Source organism: Ranitomeya imitator, chromosome 6 (genome assembly GCF_032444005.1).
Source record: "Ranitomeya imitator isolate aRanImi1 chromosome 6, aRanImi1.pri, whole genome shotgun sequence".
NCBI classification, from domain to species: domain Eukaryota; kingdom Metazoa; phylum Chordata; class Amphibia; order Anura; family Dendrobatidae; genus Ranitomeya; species Ranitomeya imitator.
The window spans coordinates 550,327,625-550,346,811 of NC_091287.1; the positions used below are offsets into that span (position 1 = coordinate 550,327,625).

General features: G+C 45.3%; 1 protein-coding gene across 18 annotated transcripts in view; it reads right to left on the minus strand.

The window, feature by feature from the left end:
• PTK2 (protein tyrosine kinase 2) overlaps positions 1 to 19,187 on the minus strand; it is a 194,079-nt gene that overhangs the window by 61,712 nt on the left and 113,180 nt on the right. For 13 of the 18 annotated variants that reach the window (XM_069731968.1, XM_069731966.1, XM_069731967.1 and 10 more), the window contains 8 exons: positions 8,575 to 8,629; positions 6,391 to 6,540; positions 6,100 to 6,177; positions 5,586 to 5,693; positions 3,498 to 3,615; positions 2,298 to 2,336; positions 1,849 to 1,879; positions 379 to 431 (listed from right to left, as the gene is read on the minus strand). In XM_069731968.1, the coding sequence (XP_069588069.1) occupies positions 379 to 431; positions 1,849 to 1,879; positions 2,298 to 2,336; positions 3,498 to 3,615; positions 5,586 to 5,693; positions 6,100 to 6,177; positions 6,391 to 6,540; positions 8,575 to 8,629 (632 nt within the window). The remainder of the gene's footprint in view (positions 1 to 378; positions 432 to 1,848; positions 1,880 to 2,297; positions 2,337 to 3,497; positions 3,616 to 5,585; positions 5,694 to 6,099; positions 6,178 to 6,390; positions 6,541 to 8,574; positions 8,630 to 19,187) is intronic. The other 5 variants (XM_069731971.1, XM_069731970.1, XM_069731969.1 and 2 more) reach the window with 1 other exon arrangement.

A 19,187-nucleotide genomic window follows, 5' to 3' on the forward strand; every position in this document is an offset into this window, starting at 1 on the left:
CAGCGAAGATGAGCGAAGTCGCAGAAGAAAGGTCTTCTGTCTCCGATCCAAGGACCCAGCGCCGCGGGCAAAGACCAATGTAATACGCAGATGTAGCAGAGCTCAGCCCGTCACATAACACTGAGTGACAGCCAGTGCTGTACAACATAAAAGTCACATCATACATAGGCATTACCTGTGCTGTTACATGGGACTGCAGGTGACATCTACTACATTATCTGTACACAGAGAGCTATCACTGTGCTATTACATAGGACTGCAGGTGACATCTACTCTGTACTCAAGAGTTATAACTTATCTATGTTACATGGGACTGCAGCTAGCACTTGCCCGGGCTTGTCATGACACCTGTGCAGTGAAGACCCCGCAGCTGCTTACCTGAGACAGAGACGGGGTGGGCCCTCACGCCGTGCTTCTCGCTGTTGGCCAGCCTGTAAGACAGAGGGTGACATCTGTGAGCGGTGCACATGCTTCATGGTCACTGCGGCTCTGCATTCATCAGTCACAGACTACCTTGTGTCATTAGCCGGACTCACCCATTCTACATCACGTCAGAGGGGGGAAAGACCGAGGGAAAGCACTGAGGAGGGGGAGAGCTGTAACGACTCCCCCTATTGGAGGAAATTAATTCTGCTGCACAAGCTTTTTACCAGTGGCTGAGCTGTGACAGCGGGAATATGAGCAAGCAGGAATATGAGCAAGCGGGAATATGAGCAAGCACGCGGGCGGAGAAGCTTCCAATGTTAGACCATACAAACAAAAACAAGACATTCTCCTTAAAGGGGAAACTCAAGTAAAATATATGTTTTTAAAAACTCAGATGAGTCCATCAGTTGCTCAAACCCCTCAGGAAGCGCAATTTCCCACACAACGTTCTAAGTAAGTGAAAACAATAGATCGATGGCTTTGGCTTTGACATTTAAAGGGACACGAACACTGATATCAGGAGTCAACTCAACCAGGGATTTAGGATTAACCAGTTAATGACTGGGATATGTTCAGATTTTATTGTACACATGTTTTAAATGCTCTAACAAAAAATGTTGCCCCTTTTTTCCCCCGATAAGACTTAACTTTTATTATTATTTTTTTTTGCTCAGATCAGGGAAATTTAGAAGAACAACACAAAATACATGTAAATTTTCACCCGTAAACAAGGGACTGCTAAAAACATTCTACATGTGGTTTTCATCCGTAAAGATTATTTTTATATAGTGGACATACGGTATATTTTTTTTTAGCAAAGGCTAGAAACCATAATTTAGACTGGCAGTGTATTTTTTTATTTAATAATTTTTTTCTATTTAACACACTGTGCCATCTGATCTATCAGGTCTTCAAATACCTTTGTGGACCATTTTCACATGTATTAATGCATTCTTTTTTTTATTGCAGACTTCCCCTGTAACTGGGCTGGTATATCAGCCTCAGTTACAGGGCAATTTAAGTTTCCTTCCCTGCATGGCAAAGCCAACTGGGACGCCTGCTTCTATTCACTGGGTCTGGAGGAGGAAGCACTGTCAGTGATTCTTAATCTATTTACACAAAACCCGGTTCAGAGCTGTATAGCGAGATCTAGAAAGTAAACATAGCAATAAACCGTATTTATATTCTCCGTAGGGAGTCTGGCTCTGTCTGACAACCCTCTTTCTACCCTCCCACTGCTTCACGATTTTGTGCAGGTTGGTTACTCTGCACTCACATTTTAGAATGTCAGTGTAGAGTAAAGTGTGGACCACCCAGATGTTTATAGCCTAGTGGCGGGGGGGAGAGAGGGTTTCAAAAATACCCAATAATGTTAATATTAAATTTATGTAGACCTTCATATAGAAGGTGAGAATTACTTACTTTGGTATAGATGGCAAAGCTCGTTCTCCTTCTGTAAAAAAAAAAGGAAAAATCATGTAGTGAGAAACCATCACAAGGCAAAAAAAAGCAGAATTGTAGAACAAGTTCAGATGGGGCAGGTGAAGTCAGTCGTTTTTTGATAACGTCAGTAGAATTAGTAAAATAAAAACATCATGTATTGTCTGCAAAGCTTCTTCCATGCTTTTTTACCTATTTATGTAGTGACTAATATAGGAAAGCTGTGACACTGGCAGTCAGGTCAGGAGTCTTCAGGCTTTGGTAAATCTGCCCAGTTATTTGGGGATAGGTCTTACTGCAACGGTGCAACCCTCCGCACCCTACTAACTGGAGCCATTCCTGTGTACTTATCAGTTGCATGCATGTCCCACTGAGTCACTATCTCCCCCGCAGGATTTCTATCTGTACTAAGGTGTATTGCAGTTCTATACCTGAACCAGGAGGCTCTGGATGAAGACGGCCATTGACTCCTCCATGGACAAGCAAGTGGAATAATGGAAACAACAAAAAAAGTAAATTATAGGATGAATGTTTTTTACTTTTTGCACTTATCAGCCATACTGACTCACGGCCTCCTGGGTGAACCAGACGCATCTGGGAGGCACAATCATTACATGAACCAGGCAGCTCAGGATGAACAGAGCTGTTAAGAGTCTTGGCGTAGCAAGAAGAACATTCACCTGACCGGACAGCAGTAAAAGCCGTACGCTTCCTCCAAAAACAGGACGACGGGGGTTGGGAAGAAATGTACCACCTATGACTCAAAATGATGTTTTCACCGCTTAGGAAAACACTTCTCCCTCCAAATATGAGCAGGAAAAAAGCGGTCGCAGGGCAGACGGAGGCAGAGATCGCCACGGATGGAAGAAACGAGAAGAATGCTGATCGCAGCTCTGGAGGTGAATTTAATAAAAAGGGGTTCTATGAAGTTTCTGCACTGCTATCAGTTATCAAGCAAGCGACACATTCTGACAAATACCTATACCCATAGCTGCTGGCCATAGATGCAACATCATCTGATCAGCAAATTTCAAGGTAAACTGTGAAATGCGTTGGACCCTGTGCACAATAGGATGAACGCGCCCTCGTCCAACTACGGCGCCAATCCACTCGATCATTATTGATCAGCTTACAGTTTGCAGCTGGATAAATGGCCCCCTCCCTGACTTCACACAGGACCATGACTGCAGGAAGTCCAAAACCCATCAATACTCGATGAAAAGAGAATCTGGTGCAAAACTTCACTAAAAGCTTCCCACGGTCATTGATCCGGAGCTATACCCGAAAGGCCAGACGCATGAGGGGCTCCCATTACTCTGCAATTAACTGGACTCCGTGGATGATCAGGAAACATGGTGAGTCTCAATCAATAGAGGAGAGACATGCCATACAAATATGGTGTACTTACTCACTGCACCACTCTGCAGTATAATCCCCCCATGACGCGTTTCTCTGGTATCCGGCGTCACGCTGAATATTATGCGTCCGCACAGCAGATAGTGATTGGTGCGTGGACGGACACCGTTACATCTCCTCAGTATATAATGGACGCTCAGCAGGCTGCAGGACGGAGGATGGGAACGTGCTGCCCCCTCAATCTCGGCTCCCATCACTCCGGACATTCAACTTACCTTTCTGTGGCCGGATGATGAAGGACTCTGAGGCTCCATGGACAAGACGGCAGTATCCATCTATTAAATCCGCCATGTTCTCGGCAATGGTGAGGGATGGGGCTGTCACAGTGAGGGGCTGGGAGCGGACATAAACAATAGGGGCATTATTGTCATCACTGCACCCAACAGATCCCCCCACCCTCTCGTATCTGACAATAATGGATCAAATCTACAAACGGCTGCAGGGTTGTCAACAAGATTTTCATTGACAACAAATAGATCATAAAAATGATGACAACAAAACACTATGTAACTTAGAACACGGCTGAACTCGCTGTTCTAATGTGCAGAATCTGAGGAAATAGGGGTCAAGGCAGACCGCAGAGCAAGGAAGTGGAGAAAACGAAGAAAACCCAGGGGGACGGGAGGCTGCGCGGGAAGTGTGGCAGACCCACGGGGACAGGAGACTGGGCAGGATGCGTAGCAGACCCCGGGGGACGGGGGGGGCAGAGTGGATGTGTGGCAGACCCCGGGGGACGGGGGGCAGAGTGGATGCGTGGCAGACCCCGGGGGACGGGGGGGTGGGGGCAGAGGGGATGCGTGGCAGACCCCGGGGGACGGGGGGCAGAGTGGATGCATGGCAGACCCCGGGGGACGGGGGGCAGACGGGATACGTGGCAGACCCCGGTGGGGGGGGGGGGGGGGGGGGGTTGGAGGTGGGGGAAGGGGGGTTTGGGGCAGAGGGGATGCGTGGCAGACCCCGGGGGACGGGGGGGCAGAGTGGATGTGTGGCAGACCCCGGGGGACGGGGGGCAGAGGGGATACGTGGCAGACCCCGGGGGACCGGGGGGGGGGGGGGAGAGGGGATGCGTGGCAGACCCCGGGGGACGGGGGGGCAGAGTGGATGTGTGGCAGACCCCGGGGGACGGGGGGCAGAGTGGATGCGTGGCAGATCCCGGGGGACGGGAGGCAGAGGGGATGCGTGGCAGACCCCGGAGGACGGGAGGCAGAGGGGATGCGTGGCAGACCCCGGAGGACGGGAGGCAGAGGGGATGCGTGGCAGACCCCGGAGGACGGGAGGCAGAGGGGATGTGTGGCAGACCCCGGGGGACGGGAGGCAGAGTGCATGCGTGGCAGACCTCGGGGGACGGGAGGCAGAGTGCATGCGTGGCAGACCTCGGGGGACGGGAGGCAGAGGGGATGCGTGACAAGACGCCGGGGGACAGGAGGCAGAGGGGATGCGAGGCAGACAGTACATGAAGGAAGATCCAGGGAGATGGGAGGCAAAGGGATGTGCAGGAAGACGTAGTTGGACGGAGGCAGGAGAGGCAAAGGAAGATCCTGGGAGACGAGAAGCAGAGGGGAGAAGGAACGCGGGAGTCAGAAGTAAACACAAGGCAGACCCCGGGGGATATGAATCAGAGGGGATATGATGAAAGAGCGGGGGATGGGAGGCAGAGGGGATGCGAAGGAAGACCCCTGGGGAAGGGAAGCAGAGGCGATGCGAAGGAAGACCCCTGAGGAAGGGAGGCAGAGGGAACTCAAAGGAAGACCCCCATTGGAAGGGAGGCAGAGGGGACGCGAAGGAAGACCCCCGGGAAAGGGAGGCAGAGGGAATGCGAAGGAAGACCCCCGGGAAAGGGAGGCAGAGGGGATGCAAAGGAAAACCTCTAGGGAAGAGAGGCAGAGGGGTTGCAAGGGAAGAACCCTGGGGTAGGGAGGCAAATGGGACGTGAAGGAAGACCTCTAGGTAAGGGAGGCAGAAGAGACGCAAAAGAAGATCAATGGGGAAAGGAGGCAGAGTGGATGCAGAGAAAGACCCCTGTGGCTGGGGACATGAGGCAGAGGGGACACAAAGAAAGACTAGGGGAAGGGAGGCAGAGGGGATACGAGGCAGACCCCAGTGAATGTTAGTCAGACGGTAAGCGAAGGAAGACACCTGGGGAAGGAAGAAAGTTCTCAGGGATTAGAGGTAGAGGGGACACAAAAGGAGGACCATAAGGGTAAAGAAGAAATGCAGACCCTAGGGGAAAAAAACAGGCACACACAAGGCAAAACAAAGGAAAAATGGACAAAAGAGACCCCCGAGGCGACAACAGTATTTACCTCTGGTGCTCCAGAAATTCGTAGCTGCAGCATCCCTTTCCGATCTTTGTCTTCGCTGCTCGAATATTGGATGGTCTGCACCTGAGTAAAGTCTGCGAGGTGGGTCGGCTGCAAGGGAAGAAAGTGGAATTAGTTAGAAGGTTAGAATTGAAGACAGACCGTGTAACCCCTGGGGTTGTCCCTAACTAACACTACAGTGAGCACATACCTGCAACCATTATTTCTTGCTCCTTTCAATGCAAAATTAACTAAGCAACTTTTCAAACAGCTTGGAATAAAAAATGTACTACAGCACCTATGCAGAACAATAGGTTCCCATGGTTACAGACTACAAACAGACCCGATGTAGTCAGATCCTATTCTCTTGTATAGAGAGGGGCCATGACCGTTGGAGCATAGTGTAACCAAGGAGACACATAGGTCAGCATGGGCACTGGACACGTGGGTTATGGAGAGGAACACATAGGGTCTAGGGCTATAATACAGAATGCTTATAATGTGGCGCTTTACTTACATTAGATCCTTTATCTGTCAGGTAACTGATCCCCTCCTCGGGGCCGATCGCCAGCTCCACAGATATAACCCAACTGGACTTTAATGGTTTATGTGATCAATGGGAAAAGCATGAAAAACACAAGAAATCCAGCGTAAACCAGAGGATATAAAACAAAAAAAAAAAAAAAGAAGAAGAAAAAGAAGAATCTCCTCACTAGCCCCCATCGTAAAGAAAAAGGCAGAAAGTCAATACCTACAGGTCCAATCATACAGTAAAATGGAAGAGAAGACAAGATCAGTAATGTCCTACCGTACTTACTCCGAGGGCGCACTTGAAGCACTCCTTGTCATATCGATAGACGGGAGAAAGGATTTCAAAGAATTTTAAGATACTTTCTTCCCGGTTGAGGTTGGCGAACTGGCGAAACGTCTGCTGGATTAGCTTCCGGAGTGATTTTGCCTGTTAAAAAAAAAAAAAAAAGAAGAGATCAAACCAATAATCAGGAGAGAAATCAGAGCTCGCACCAATAATCAGGAGAAAAATCAGAGATCAAACCAATAATCAGGAGAAAAATCAGAGATCAAACCAATAATCAGGAGAGAAATCCGAGCTCGCACCAATAATCAGGAGAGAAATCAGAGCTCGCATCAATAATCAGGAGAGAAATCAGAGATCAAACCAATAATCAGGAGAGAAATCAGAGCTCGTATCAATAATCAGGAGAGAAATCAGAGATCAAACCAATAATCAGGAGAGAAATCTGAGCTCGCACCAATAATCAGGAGAGAAATCCGAGCTCGCACCAATAATCAGGAGAGAAATCAGAGCTCGCATCAATAATCAGGAGAGAAATCAGAGATCAAACCAATAATCAGGAGAGAAATCTGAGCTCGCACCAATAATCAGGAGAGAAATCCGAGATCAAACCAATAATCAGGAGAGAAATCCGAGCTCGCATCAATAATCAGGAGAGAAATCAGAGATCAAACCAATAATCAGGAGAGAAATCCGAGCTCGCACCAATTGTCAGGAGAGAAATCAGAGCTCGCACCAATAATCAGGAAAGAAATCCGAGCTCGCATCAATAATCAGGAGAGAAATCCGAGCTCGCACCAATAATCAGGAGAGAAATCAGAGCTCGCACCAATAATCAGGAGAGAAATCAGAGCTCGCACCAATAATCAGGAGAGAAATCAGAGCTCGCACCAATAATCAGGAGAGAAATCAGAGCTCGCACCAATAATCAGGAGAGAAATCAGAGCTCGCACCAATAATCAGGAGAGAAATCAGAGCTCGCACCAATAATCAGGAGAGAAATCAGAGCTCGCACCAATAATCAGGAGAGAAATCCGAGATCAAACCAATAATCAGGAGAGAAATCCGAGCTCGCACCAATAATCAGGAGAGAAATCAGAGCTCGTATCAATAATCAGGAGAGAAATCCGAGATCAAACCAATAATCAGGAGAGAAATCAGAGCTTGCACCAATAATCAGGAGAGAAATCCGAGCTCGCACCAATAATCAGGAGAGAAATCTAAGCTCGCACCAATAATCAGGAGAGAAATCTAAGCTCGCACCAATAATCAGGAGAGAAATCAGAGCTCGCACCAATAATCAGGAGAGAAATCAGAGCTCGCACCAATAATCAGGAGAGAAATCAGAGCTCGCACCAATAATCAGGAGAGAAATCAGAGCTCGCACCAATAATCAGGAGAGAAATCAGAGCTCGCACCAATAATCAGGAGAGAAATCAGAGCTCGCACCAATAATCAGGAGAGAAATCCGAGCTCGCACCAATAATCAGGAGAGAAATCCAAGCTCGCACCAATAATCAGGAGAGAAATCCGAGCTCGCACCAATAATCAGGAGAGAAATCTAAGCTCGCACCAATAATCAGGAGAGAAATCAGAGCTCGCACCAATAATCAGGAGAGAAATCAGAGCTCGCACCAATAATCAGGAGAGAAATCCGAGCTCGCACCAATAATCAGGAGAGAAATCTAAGCTCGCACCAATAATCAGGAGAGAAATCAGAGCTCGCACCAATAATCAGGAGAGAAATCAGAGCTCGTATCAATAATCAGGAGAGAAATCAGAGCTCGCCCCAATAATCAGGAGAGAAATCAGAGCTCGCCCCAATAATCAGGAGAGAAATCAGAGCTCGCCCCAATAATCAGGAGAGAAATCAGAGCTCGCCCCAATAATCAGGAGAGAAATCAGAGCTCGCACCAATAATCAGGAGAGAAATCAGAGCTCGCACCAATAATCAGGAGAGAAATCAGAGCTCGCACCAATAATCAGGAGAGAAATCAGAGCTCGCACCAATAATCAGGAGAGAAATCAGAGCTCGTATCAATAATCAGGAGAGAAATCAGAGCTCGCACCAATAATCAGGAGAGAAATCAGAGCTCGTATCAATAATCAGGAGAGAAATCAGAGCTCGCACCAATAATCAGAGAAAAGACAGTGATAATAAATCTGCACCATATTTACCTTAACAGAATCCAGTAAACTTTTTGGGAAGAACCTTTTCAGACCGACATCTTTCCTGAAAAATAAAAATAACGTCACATCATCTTACACGCAACGAGACAGAAATGGGACAGAATTGAGGTCGGGTAAATGCCATCAGCTGTATGATGCACGGCAGGAGTCAGCGCGCTCGGATCTCTATCCTCCTGACGCCGGCGGTCACCGCTTACACATCTCATCCTTTCTCCAGTACAGGAAATATCCTGAAGATCCTGCCCCCCCGCTGCATAATCTGTCCCCGCAGCGGGCGATGGTCACAGAGCTGGGAGTACAGGCGTTTATATCTGCTGATGACACTATTTGCTGTGACATTATGGTTTTTTGTTTGTTTTTTTAGGAAAGTGGGCCGACACTACCAGTCCATATTTCCTGGGGGGGGGCCTGGACATCAGACAGGGGGTCTCCAGCGGAAATATGAGTTAATGCCTTCTACATTTAGAATCCCATCATCCTCCACAGAGGGTTAGTTACAAATGTATCAAGTGTAGAGAATCCTCAGCTGCGCTGATACACTGCAACAAACTATCAAGACCGCAGAATTCTAGCTCACAGAGGATTGTCCTGTAACTTAGTTACAATGTGTCAGTGCAGGGGGGGAAAAAAAAAAAAAAAAAATCGCATCTTTAACCCCTTTACCCCCAAGGGAGGTTTGCACGTCAATGACCGGGCCAATTTTTACAATTCTGACCACTGTCCCTTTATGAGGTTATAACTCTGGAACGCTTCAACGGATCCCGGTGATTCTGACATTGTTTTCTCGTGACATATTATACTTCATGATAGTGGTAAAATTTCTTTGATAGTACCTGCGTTTATTTGTGAAAAAAACGGAAATTTGGCGAAAATTTTGGAAATTTCGCAATTTTCAAACTTTGAATTTTTATGCAATTAAATCACAGAGATATGTCACACAAAATACTTAATAAGTAACATTTCTCACATGTCTACTTTACATCAGCATAATTTTGGAACCAAATTTTTTTTGTTAGGGAGTTATAAGGGTTAAAAGTTGACCAGCAATTTCTCATTTTTACAACACCATTTTTTTTTTTTAGGGACCACATCTCATTTGAAGTCATTTTGAGGGGTCTATATGATAGAAAATAATGAAGTGTGACACCATTCTAAAAACTGCACCCCTCAAGGTGCTCAAAACCACATTCAAGAAGTTTATTAACCCTTCAGGTGTTTAATAGGAATTTTTGGAATGTTTAAATAAAAATGAACATTTAACTTTTTTACACAAAAAATTTAATTCAGCTCCAATTTGTTTTATTTTACCAAGGGTAACAGGAGAAAATGGACCCCAAACATTGTTGTACAATTTGTCCTGAGTATGCCAATACCCCACATGTGGCAGTAAACCACTGTTTGGGCGCATGGGAGAGCTCGGAAGGGAAGGAGCGCCATTTGACTTTTCAATGCAAAATTGACAGAAATTGAGATGGGACGCCATGTTGCGTTTGGAGAGCCACTGATGTGCCTAAACATTGAAACCCCCCACAAGTGACACCATTTTGGAAAGTAGACCCCCTAAGGAACTTATCTAGAGGTGTGGTGAGCACTTTGACCCACCAAGTGCTTCACAGAAGTTTATAATGCAGAACCGTAAAAATAAAAAATCATATTTTTTCACAAAAATTATATTTTTGCCCCCAATTTTTTATTTTTCCAAGGGTAAGAGAAGAAATTGGGCCTCAAAAGTTGTTGTCCAATTTGTCCTGAGTACGCTGATACCCCATATGTGGCAGTAAACCACTGTTTGGGCGCATGGGAGAGCTTCACATTGCGTTTGCAGAGCCCCTAATGTACCTAAACAGTAGAAACCCCCCACAAGTGACACCATTTTGGAAAGTAGACCCTCTAAGGAACTCATCTTGATGTGTTGTGAGAGCTTTGAACCCCCAAGTATTTCACTACAGTTTATAACGCTGAGCCGTGCAAATAAAAAATACTTTTTTTCCACAAAAATTATATTTTAGCCCCAGTTTTGTATTTTTCCAAAGTTAGCAGGAGAAATTGGACCTTAAATGTTGTTGTCCAATTTGTCCTGAGTACGCTGATACCCGATATGTGGGGGGGAACCACCGTCTGGGCGCATGGGAGGGCTCGGAAGGGAAGGAGCATCATTTGGAATGCAGACTTAGATGGATTGGTCTGCAGGCATCACATTGCGTTTGCAGAGCCCCTAATGTACCTAAACAGTAGAAACCCCCCACAAGTGACCCCATATTGGAAACTAGACCCCTCAATGAACTTATCTAGATTTGTTGTGAGAACTTTGAACCCCCAAGTGTTTCACTACAGTTTATAACGCAGAGCCGTGAAAATAAAAAATCTTATTGTTTTCCCACAAAAATTATTTTTTAGCCCCCAGTTTTGTATTTTCCCAAGGGTAACAGGAGAAATTGGACCACAAAAGTTGTTTTCCTATTTGTCCTGAGTACGCTGATACCCCATATGTGAGGGGAAACCCCTGTTTGGGCACACGGGAGAGCTCGGAAGGGAAGGAGCACTGTTTTACTTTTTCAACGCAGAATTGGCTGGAATTGAGATCGGACGCCATGTCGTGTTTGGAGAGCCCCTGATGTGCCTAAACAGTGGAAACCCCCCAATTATAACTGAAACCCTAATCCAAACACACCCCTAACCCTAATTCCAATGGTAACCCTAACCACACCTCTAACCCTGACACACCCCTAACCCTAATCCCAACCCTATTCCCAACTGTAAATGTAATCTAAACCCTAACCCTAACTTTAGCCCCAACCCGAACCCTAACTGTAGCCCCAACCCTAACCCTAGCCCTAACCATAATGGGAAAATGGAAATAAATACATTTTTTTAATTTTTCCCTAACTAAGGGGGTGATGAAGGGGGGTTTGATTTACTTTTATAGCGAGTTTTTTAGCGGATTTTTATGATTGGCAGCCGTCACACACTGAAAGATGCTTTTTATTGCAAAAAATATTTTTTGCAATACCACATTTTGAGAGCTATAAGTTTTCCATATTTTGGTCCACAGAGTCATGTGAGGTCTTGTTTTTTGCGGGACGAGTTGACGTTTTTATTGAAAACATTTTCGGGCACGTGACATTTTTTGATCGCTTTTTATTCCGATTTTTGTGAGGAAGAATGACCAAAAACCAGCTATTCATGAATTTCTTTTGGGGGAGGCGTTTATACCGTTCCGTGTTTGGTAAAATTGATGAAGCAGTTTTATTCTTCGGGTCAGTACGATTACAGCGATACCTCATTTATATCATTTTTTTATGGTTTGGTGCTTTTATACGATAAAAACTATTTTACAGAAAAAATAATTATTTTGGCATCGCTTTATTCTCAGGACTATAACTTTTTTATTTTTTTGCTGATGATGCTGTTTGGTGGCTCGTTTTTTGTGGGACAAGATGACGCTTCAGCGGTACCATGGTTATTTATATCTGTCTTTTTGATCGCGTGTTATTCCACTTTTTGTTCGGCGGTATGATAATAAAGCGTTGTTTTTTGCCTCTTTTTTGTTTTTTTTCTTACGGTGTTTACTGAAGGGGTTAACTAGTGGGACAGTTTAATAGGTCGGGTCGTTACGGACGCGGCGATACTAAATATGTGTACTTTTATTGTTTTTTTTTTATTTAGATGAAGAAATGTATTTATGGGAATAATTTTTTTTTTTTTTTCATTATTTTGGAATATTTTTTTTTTTTTTACACATTTGGAAAAATTTTTTTCCACTTTTTTACTTTGTCCCAGGGGGAAACATCACAGATCAGTGATCCGACAGTTTGCACAGCACTCTGTCAGATCACTGATCTGACTAGCAGCGCTGCAGGCTTCACAGTGCCTGCTCTGAGCAGGCTCTGTGAAGCCACCTCCCTCCCTGCAGGACCCGGATCTGCGGCCATCTTGGATCCGGGGCTAGAGCAGGGAGGGAGGGAGGGAGGGAGGTAAGACCCCCGCAGCAACGCGATCACATCGTGTTGCTGCGGGGGGCTCAGGGAAGCCCGCAGGGAGCCCCCTCCCTGCGCGGTGCTTCCCTGCACCGCCGGCACATCGCGATCATGTTTGATCGCGGTGTGCCAGGGGTTAATGTGCCGGGGGCGGTCCGTGACCGCTCTTGGCACATAGTGCCGGATGTCAGCTGCGATAAGCAGCTGACACCCGGCCGCGATCGGCGGCGCTCCCCCCCGTGAGCGCTGCCGATCGCTATGACGTACTATCCCGTCCAGGGTCAGATAAGCCCAGGGCACCTCGACGGGATAGTACGTCTAAGGTCACAGAGGGGTTAAAGAATCGCAAGAGGATTGTCCAGACTGGTTACAACTGTTGCAAACGCTGTTTTCATTCTCATCAGAAAGTTTCCTATGCAGAGCGCTCTCTTTCGCACTCGCTTTCTTTTCTTCATTAGCAGATGCCAAATTAAAGGACTTTTTAAGAATTTGGTTCGGAACGTTCAGAGAAATAATTGCAACTGATTCTTTATGTATGAATTCAGTACATGATGTGAAGCGTCACGTTCTACCGCGTCCGGCAGATGAAGAGTTAATACAACAGTAAGAAAAAAGGAGGTCCGGCCTCGAGGAGCCCCCCATAACATGACTGTTCCCAATTACCCACCACTTCTCGGGTCGGTCGCAGTGTTAGGGGCAGACGCCGTCACCGAGATGGAATACACACGTCTGACGAGAATAATGGACAATTAGGGTGAAGTAAATGTCACAGCCGAGCGAGCGGACCGGGGGACGGGGAATTCTCTACCACAACATATCAGACTCTCGCCTACCATCGAAACCTTCAAAAAGAACCTGAAGACCCACCTCTTCAGACAAGCCTACAACCTGCAGTAACCACCGATCGACCAAACCACTGCACGGCCAGCTCTATCCTCACCTACTGTATCCTCACCCATCCCTTGTAGATTGTGAGCCTTCGCGGGCAGGGTCCTCTCTCCTCCTGTACCAGTTGTGACTTGTATTGTTCAAGATTATTGTACTTGTTTTATTATGTATACCCCTCCTCACATGTAAAGCGCCATGGAATAAATGGCGCTATAATAATAAATAATAATAATAATAACAACATCAGGCAATTATTGTAAAGAGAATGAGTTCTGGATAGACAAATCAAGTAAACGTGACGCGAGGATGATGGGAGCGAAGCGTTCACTGTAAGGGTCATGTGTTCACCGACAGGTCCGACCGAGGAAAGAAAAACAAGAGCAGAACATATGTATATTATGCAGAATAGTGAGTGCAGCTCTGGAGGATAATACAGGATGTAACTCAGGATCAGTAATGTAATGTATGTACACAGTGACTGCACCAGCAGAATAGTGAGTGCAGCTCTGGGGTATAATACAGGATGTAACTCAGGATCAGTAATGTAATGTATGTACACAGGGACTGCACCAGCAGAATAGTGAGTGCAGCTCTGGAGGATAATACAGGATGTAACTCAGGATCAGTAATGTAATGTATGTACACAGTGACTGCACCAGCAGAATAGTGAGTGCAGCTCTGGGGTATAATACAGGATGTAACTCAGGATCAGTAATGTAATGTATGTACACAGTGACTGCACCAGCAGAATAGTGAGTGCAGCTCTGGGGTATAATACAGGATGTAACTCAGGATCAGTAATGTATGTACACAGTGACTGCACCAGCAGAATAGTGAGTGCAGCTCTGGAGGATAATACAGGATGTAACTCAGGATCAGTAATGTAATGTATGTACACAGTGACTGCACCAGCAGAATAGTGAGTGCAGCTCTGGGGTATAATACAGGATGTAACTCAGGATCAGTAATGTAATGTATGTACACAGTGACTGCACCAGCAGAATAGTGGGTGCAGCTCTGGAGTATAATACAGGATGTAACTCAGGATCAGTAATGTATGTACACAGTGACTGCACCAGCAGAATAGTGAGTGCAGCTCTGGGGTATAATACAGGATGTAACTCAGGATCAGTAATGTAATGTATGTACACAGTGACTGCACCAGCAGAATAGTGAGTGCAGCTCTGGGGTATAATACAGGATGTAACTCAGGATCAGTAATGTAATGTATGTACACAGTGACTGCACCAGCAGAATAGTGAGTGCAGCTCTGGGGTATAATACAGGATGTAACTCCGGATCAGTAATGTAATGTATGTACACAGTGACTGCACCAGCAGAATAGTGAGTGCAGCTCTGGAGGATAATACAGGATGTAACTCAGGATCAGTAATGTAATGTATGTACACAGTGACTGCACCAGCAGAATAGTGAGTGCAGCTCTGGGGTATAATACAGGATGTAACTCAGGATCAGTAATGTAATGTATGTACACAGTGACTGCACCAGCAGAATAGTGAGTGCAGCTCTGGGGTATAATACAGGATGTAACTCAGGATCAGTAATGTAATGTATGTACACAGTGACTGCACCAGCAGAATAGTGAGTGCAGCTCTGGAGGATAATACAGGATGTAACTCAGGATCAGTAATGTAATGTATGTACACAGTGACTGCACCAGCAGAATAGTGAGTGCAGCTCTGGGGTATAATACAGGATGTAACTCAGGATCAGTAATGTAATGTATGTACACAGTGACTGCACCAGCAGAATAGTGAGTGCAGCTCTGGAGGATAATACAGGATGTAACTCAGGATCAGTAATGTAATGTATGTACACAGTGACTGCACCAGCAGAATAGTGAGTGCAGCTCTGGGGTATAATACAGGATGTAACTCAGGATCAGTAATGTAATGTATGTACACAGTGACTGCACCAGCAGAATAGTGAGTGCAGCTCTGGGGTATAATACAGGATGTAACTCAGGATCAGTAATGTAATGTATGTACACAGTGACTGCACCAGCAGAATAGTGAGTGCAGCTCTGGAGGATAATACAGGATGTAACTCAGGATCAGTAATGTAATGTAATGTATGTACACAGTGACTGCACCAGCAGAATAGTGAGTGCAGCTCTGGGGTATAATACAGGATGTAACTCAGGATCAGTAATGTAATGTATGTACACAGTGACTGCACCAGCAGAATAGTGGGTGCAGCTCTGGAGTATAATACAGGATGTAACTCAGGATCAGTAATGCATGTACACAGTGACTGCACCAGCAGAATAGTGAGTGCAGCTCTGGGGTATAATACAGGATGTAACTCAGGATCAGTAATGTATGTACACAGTGACTGCACCAGCAGAATAGTGAGTGCAGCTCTGGGGTATAATACAGGATGTAACTCCGGATCAGTAATGTAATGTATGTACACAGTGACTGCACCAGCAGAATAGTGAGTGCAGCTCTGGAGTATAATACAGGATGTAACTCAGGATCAGTAATGTAATGTATGTACACAGTGACTGCACCAGCAGAATAGTGAGTGCAGCTCTGGGGTATAATACAGGAGGTAACTCAGGATCAGTAATGTAATGTATGTACACAGTGACTGCACCAGCAGAATAGTGAGTGCAGCTCTGGGGTATAATACAGGATGTAACTCAGGATCAGTATCGTATGTACACAGTGACTGCACCAGCAGAATAGTGAGTGCAGCTCTGGAGTATAATACAGGATGTAACTCAGGATCAGTAATGTAATGTATGTACACAGTGACTGCACCAGCAGAATAGTGAGTGCAGCTCTGGGGTATAATACAGGAGGTAACTCAGGATCAGTAATGTAATGTATGTACACAGTGACTGCACCAGCAGAATAGTGAGTGCAGCTCTGGAGTATAATACAGGATGTAACTCAGGATCAGTAATGTAATGTATGTACACAATGACTGCACCAGCAGAATAGTGAGTGCAGCTCTGGGGTATAATACAGGAGGTAACTCAGGATCCGTAATGTAATGTATGTACACAGTGACTGCACCAGCAGAATAGTGAGTGCAGCTCTGGGGTATAATACAGGATGTCACTCAGGATCAGTAATGTAATGTATGTACACAGTGACTGCACCAGCAGAATAGTGAGTGCAGCTCTGGGGTATAATACAGGATGTAACTCAGGATCAGTAATGTAATGTATGTACAGAGTGACTGCACCAGCAGAATAGTGAGTGCAGCTCTGGGGTATAATACAGGATGTAACTCAGGATCAGTAATGTAATGTATGTACACAGTGACTGCACCAGCAGAATAGTGAGTGCAGCTCTGGAGTATAATACAGGAGGTAACTCAGGATCAGTAATGTAATGTATGTACACAGTAACTGCACCAGCAGAATAGTGAGTGCAGCTCTGGCGTATAATACAGGAGGTAACTCAGGATCAGTAATGTAATGTATGTACACAGTAACTGCACCAGCAGAATAGAGAGTGCAGCTCTGGGGTATAATACAGGATGTAATTCAGGATCAGTAATGTAATGTATGTACACAGTGACTGCACCAGCAGAATACTGAGTGCAGCTCTGGAGTATAATACAGGATGTAACTCAGGATCAGTAATGTAATGTATGTACACAGTGACTGCACCAGCAGAATAGTGAGTGCAGCTCTGGAGTATAATACAGGAGGTAACTCAGGATCAGTAATGTAATGTATGTACACAGTGACTGCACCAGCAGAATAGTGAGTGCAGCTCTGGGGTATAATACAGGATGTAACTCAGGATCAGTAATGTAATGTATGTACACAGTGACTGCACCAGCAGAATAGTGAGTGCAGCTCTGGAGTATAATACAGGATGTAACTCAGGATCAGTAATGTAATGTATGTACACAGTGACTGCACCAGCAGAATAGTGAGTGCAGCTCTGGAGTATAATACAGGAGGTAACTCAGGATCAGTAATGTAATGTATGTACACAGTAACTGCACCAGCAGAATAGTGAGTGCAGCTCTGGAGTATAATACAAGAGGTAACTCAGGATCAGTAATGTAATGTATGTACACAGTAACTGCACCAGCAGAATAGAGAGTGCAGCTCTGGGGTATAATACAGGATGTAACTCAGGATCAGTAATGTAATGTATGTACACAGTGACTGCACCAGCAGAATAGTGAGTGCAGCTCTGGAGGATAATACAGGATGTAACTCAGGATCAGTAATGTAATGTATGTACACAGTGACTGCACCAGCAGAATAGTGAGTGCAGCTCTGGGGTATAATACAGGATGTAACTCAGGATCAGTAATGTAATGTATGTACACAGTGACTGCACCAGCAGAATAGTGGGTGCAGCTCTGGAGTATAATACAGGATGTAACTCAGGATCAGTAATGTATGTACACAGTGACTGCACCAGCAGAATAGTGAGTGCAGCTCTGGGGTATAATACAGGATGTAACTCAGGATCAGTAATGTATGTACACAGTGACTGCACCAGCAGAATAGTGAGTGCAGCTCTGGGGTATAATACAGGATGTAACTCCGGATCAGTAATGTAATGTATGTACACAGTGACTGCACCAGCAGAATAGTGAGTGCAGCTCTGGGGTATAATACAGGATGTAACTCCGGATCAGTATCGTATGTACACAGTGACTGCACCAGCAGAATAGTGAGTGCAGCTCTGGAGTATAATACAGGATGTAACTCAGGATCAGTAATGTAATGTATGTACACAGTGACTGCACCAGCAGAATAGTGAGTGCAGCTCTGGGGTATAATACAGGAGGTAACTCAGGATCAGTAATGTAATGTATGTACACAATGACTGCACCAGCAGAATAGTGATTGCAGCTCTGGGGTATAATACAGGAGGTAACTCAGGATCCGTAATGTAATGTATGTACACAGTGACTGCACCAGCAGAATAATGAGTGCAGCTCTGGGGTATAATACAGGATGTAACTCAGGATCAGTAATGTAATGTATGTACACAGTGACTGCACCAGCAGAATAGTGAGTGCAGCTCTGGGGTATAATACAGGATGTAACTCAGGATCAGTAATGTAATGTATGTACAGAGTGACTGCACCAGCAGAATAGTGAGTGCAGCTCTGGGGTATAATACAGGATGTAACTCAGGATCAGTAATGTAATGTATGTACACAGTGACTGCACCAGCAGAATAGTGAGTGCAGCTCTGGAGTATAATACAGGAGGTAACTCAGGATCAGTAATGTAATGTATGTACACAGTAACTGTACCAGCAGAATAGTGAGTGCAGCTCTGGAGTATAATACAGGAGGTAACTCAGGATCAGTAATGTAATGTATGTACACAGTAACTGCACCAGCAGAATAGAGAGTGCAGCTCTGGGGTATAATACAGGATGTAATTCAGGATCAGTAATGTAATGTATGTACACAGTGACTGCACCAGCAAAATACTGAGTGCAGCTCTGGAGTATAATACAGGATGTAACTCAGGATCAGTAATGTAATGTATGTACACAGTGACTGCACCAGCAGAATAGTGAGTGCAGCTCTGGAGTATAATACAGGAGGTAACTCAGGATCAGTAATGTAATGTATGTACACAGTGACTGCACCAGCAGAATAGTGAGTGCAGCTCTGGGGTATAATACAGGATGTAACTCAGGATCAGTAATGTAATGTATGTACACAGTGACTGCACCAGCAGAATAGTGAGTGCAGCTCTGGAGTATAATACAGGAT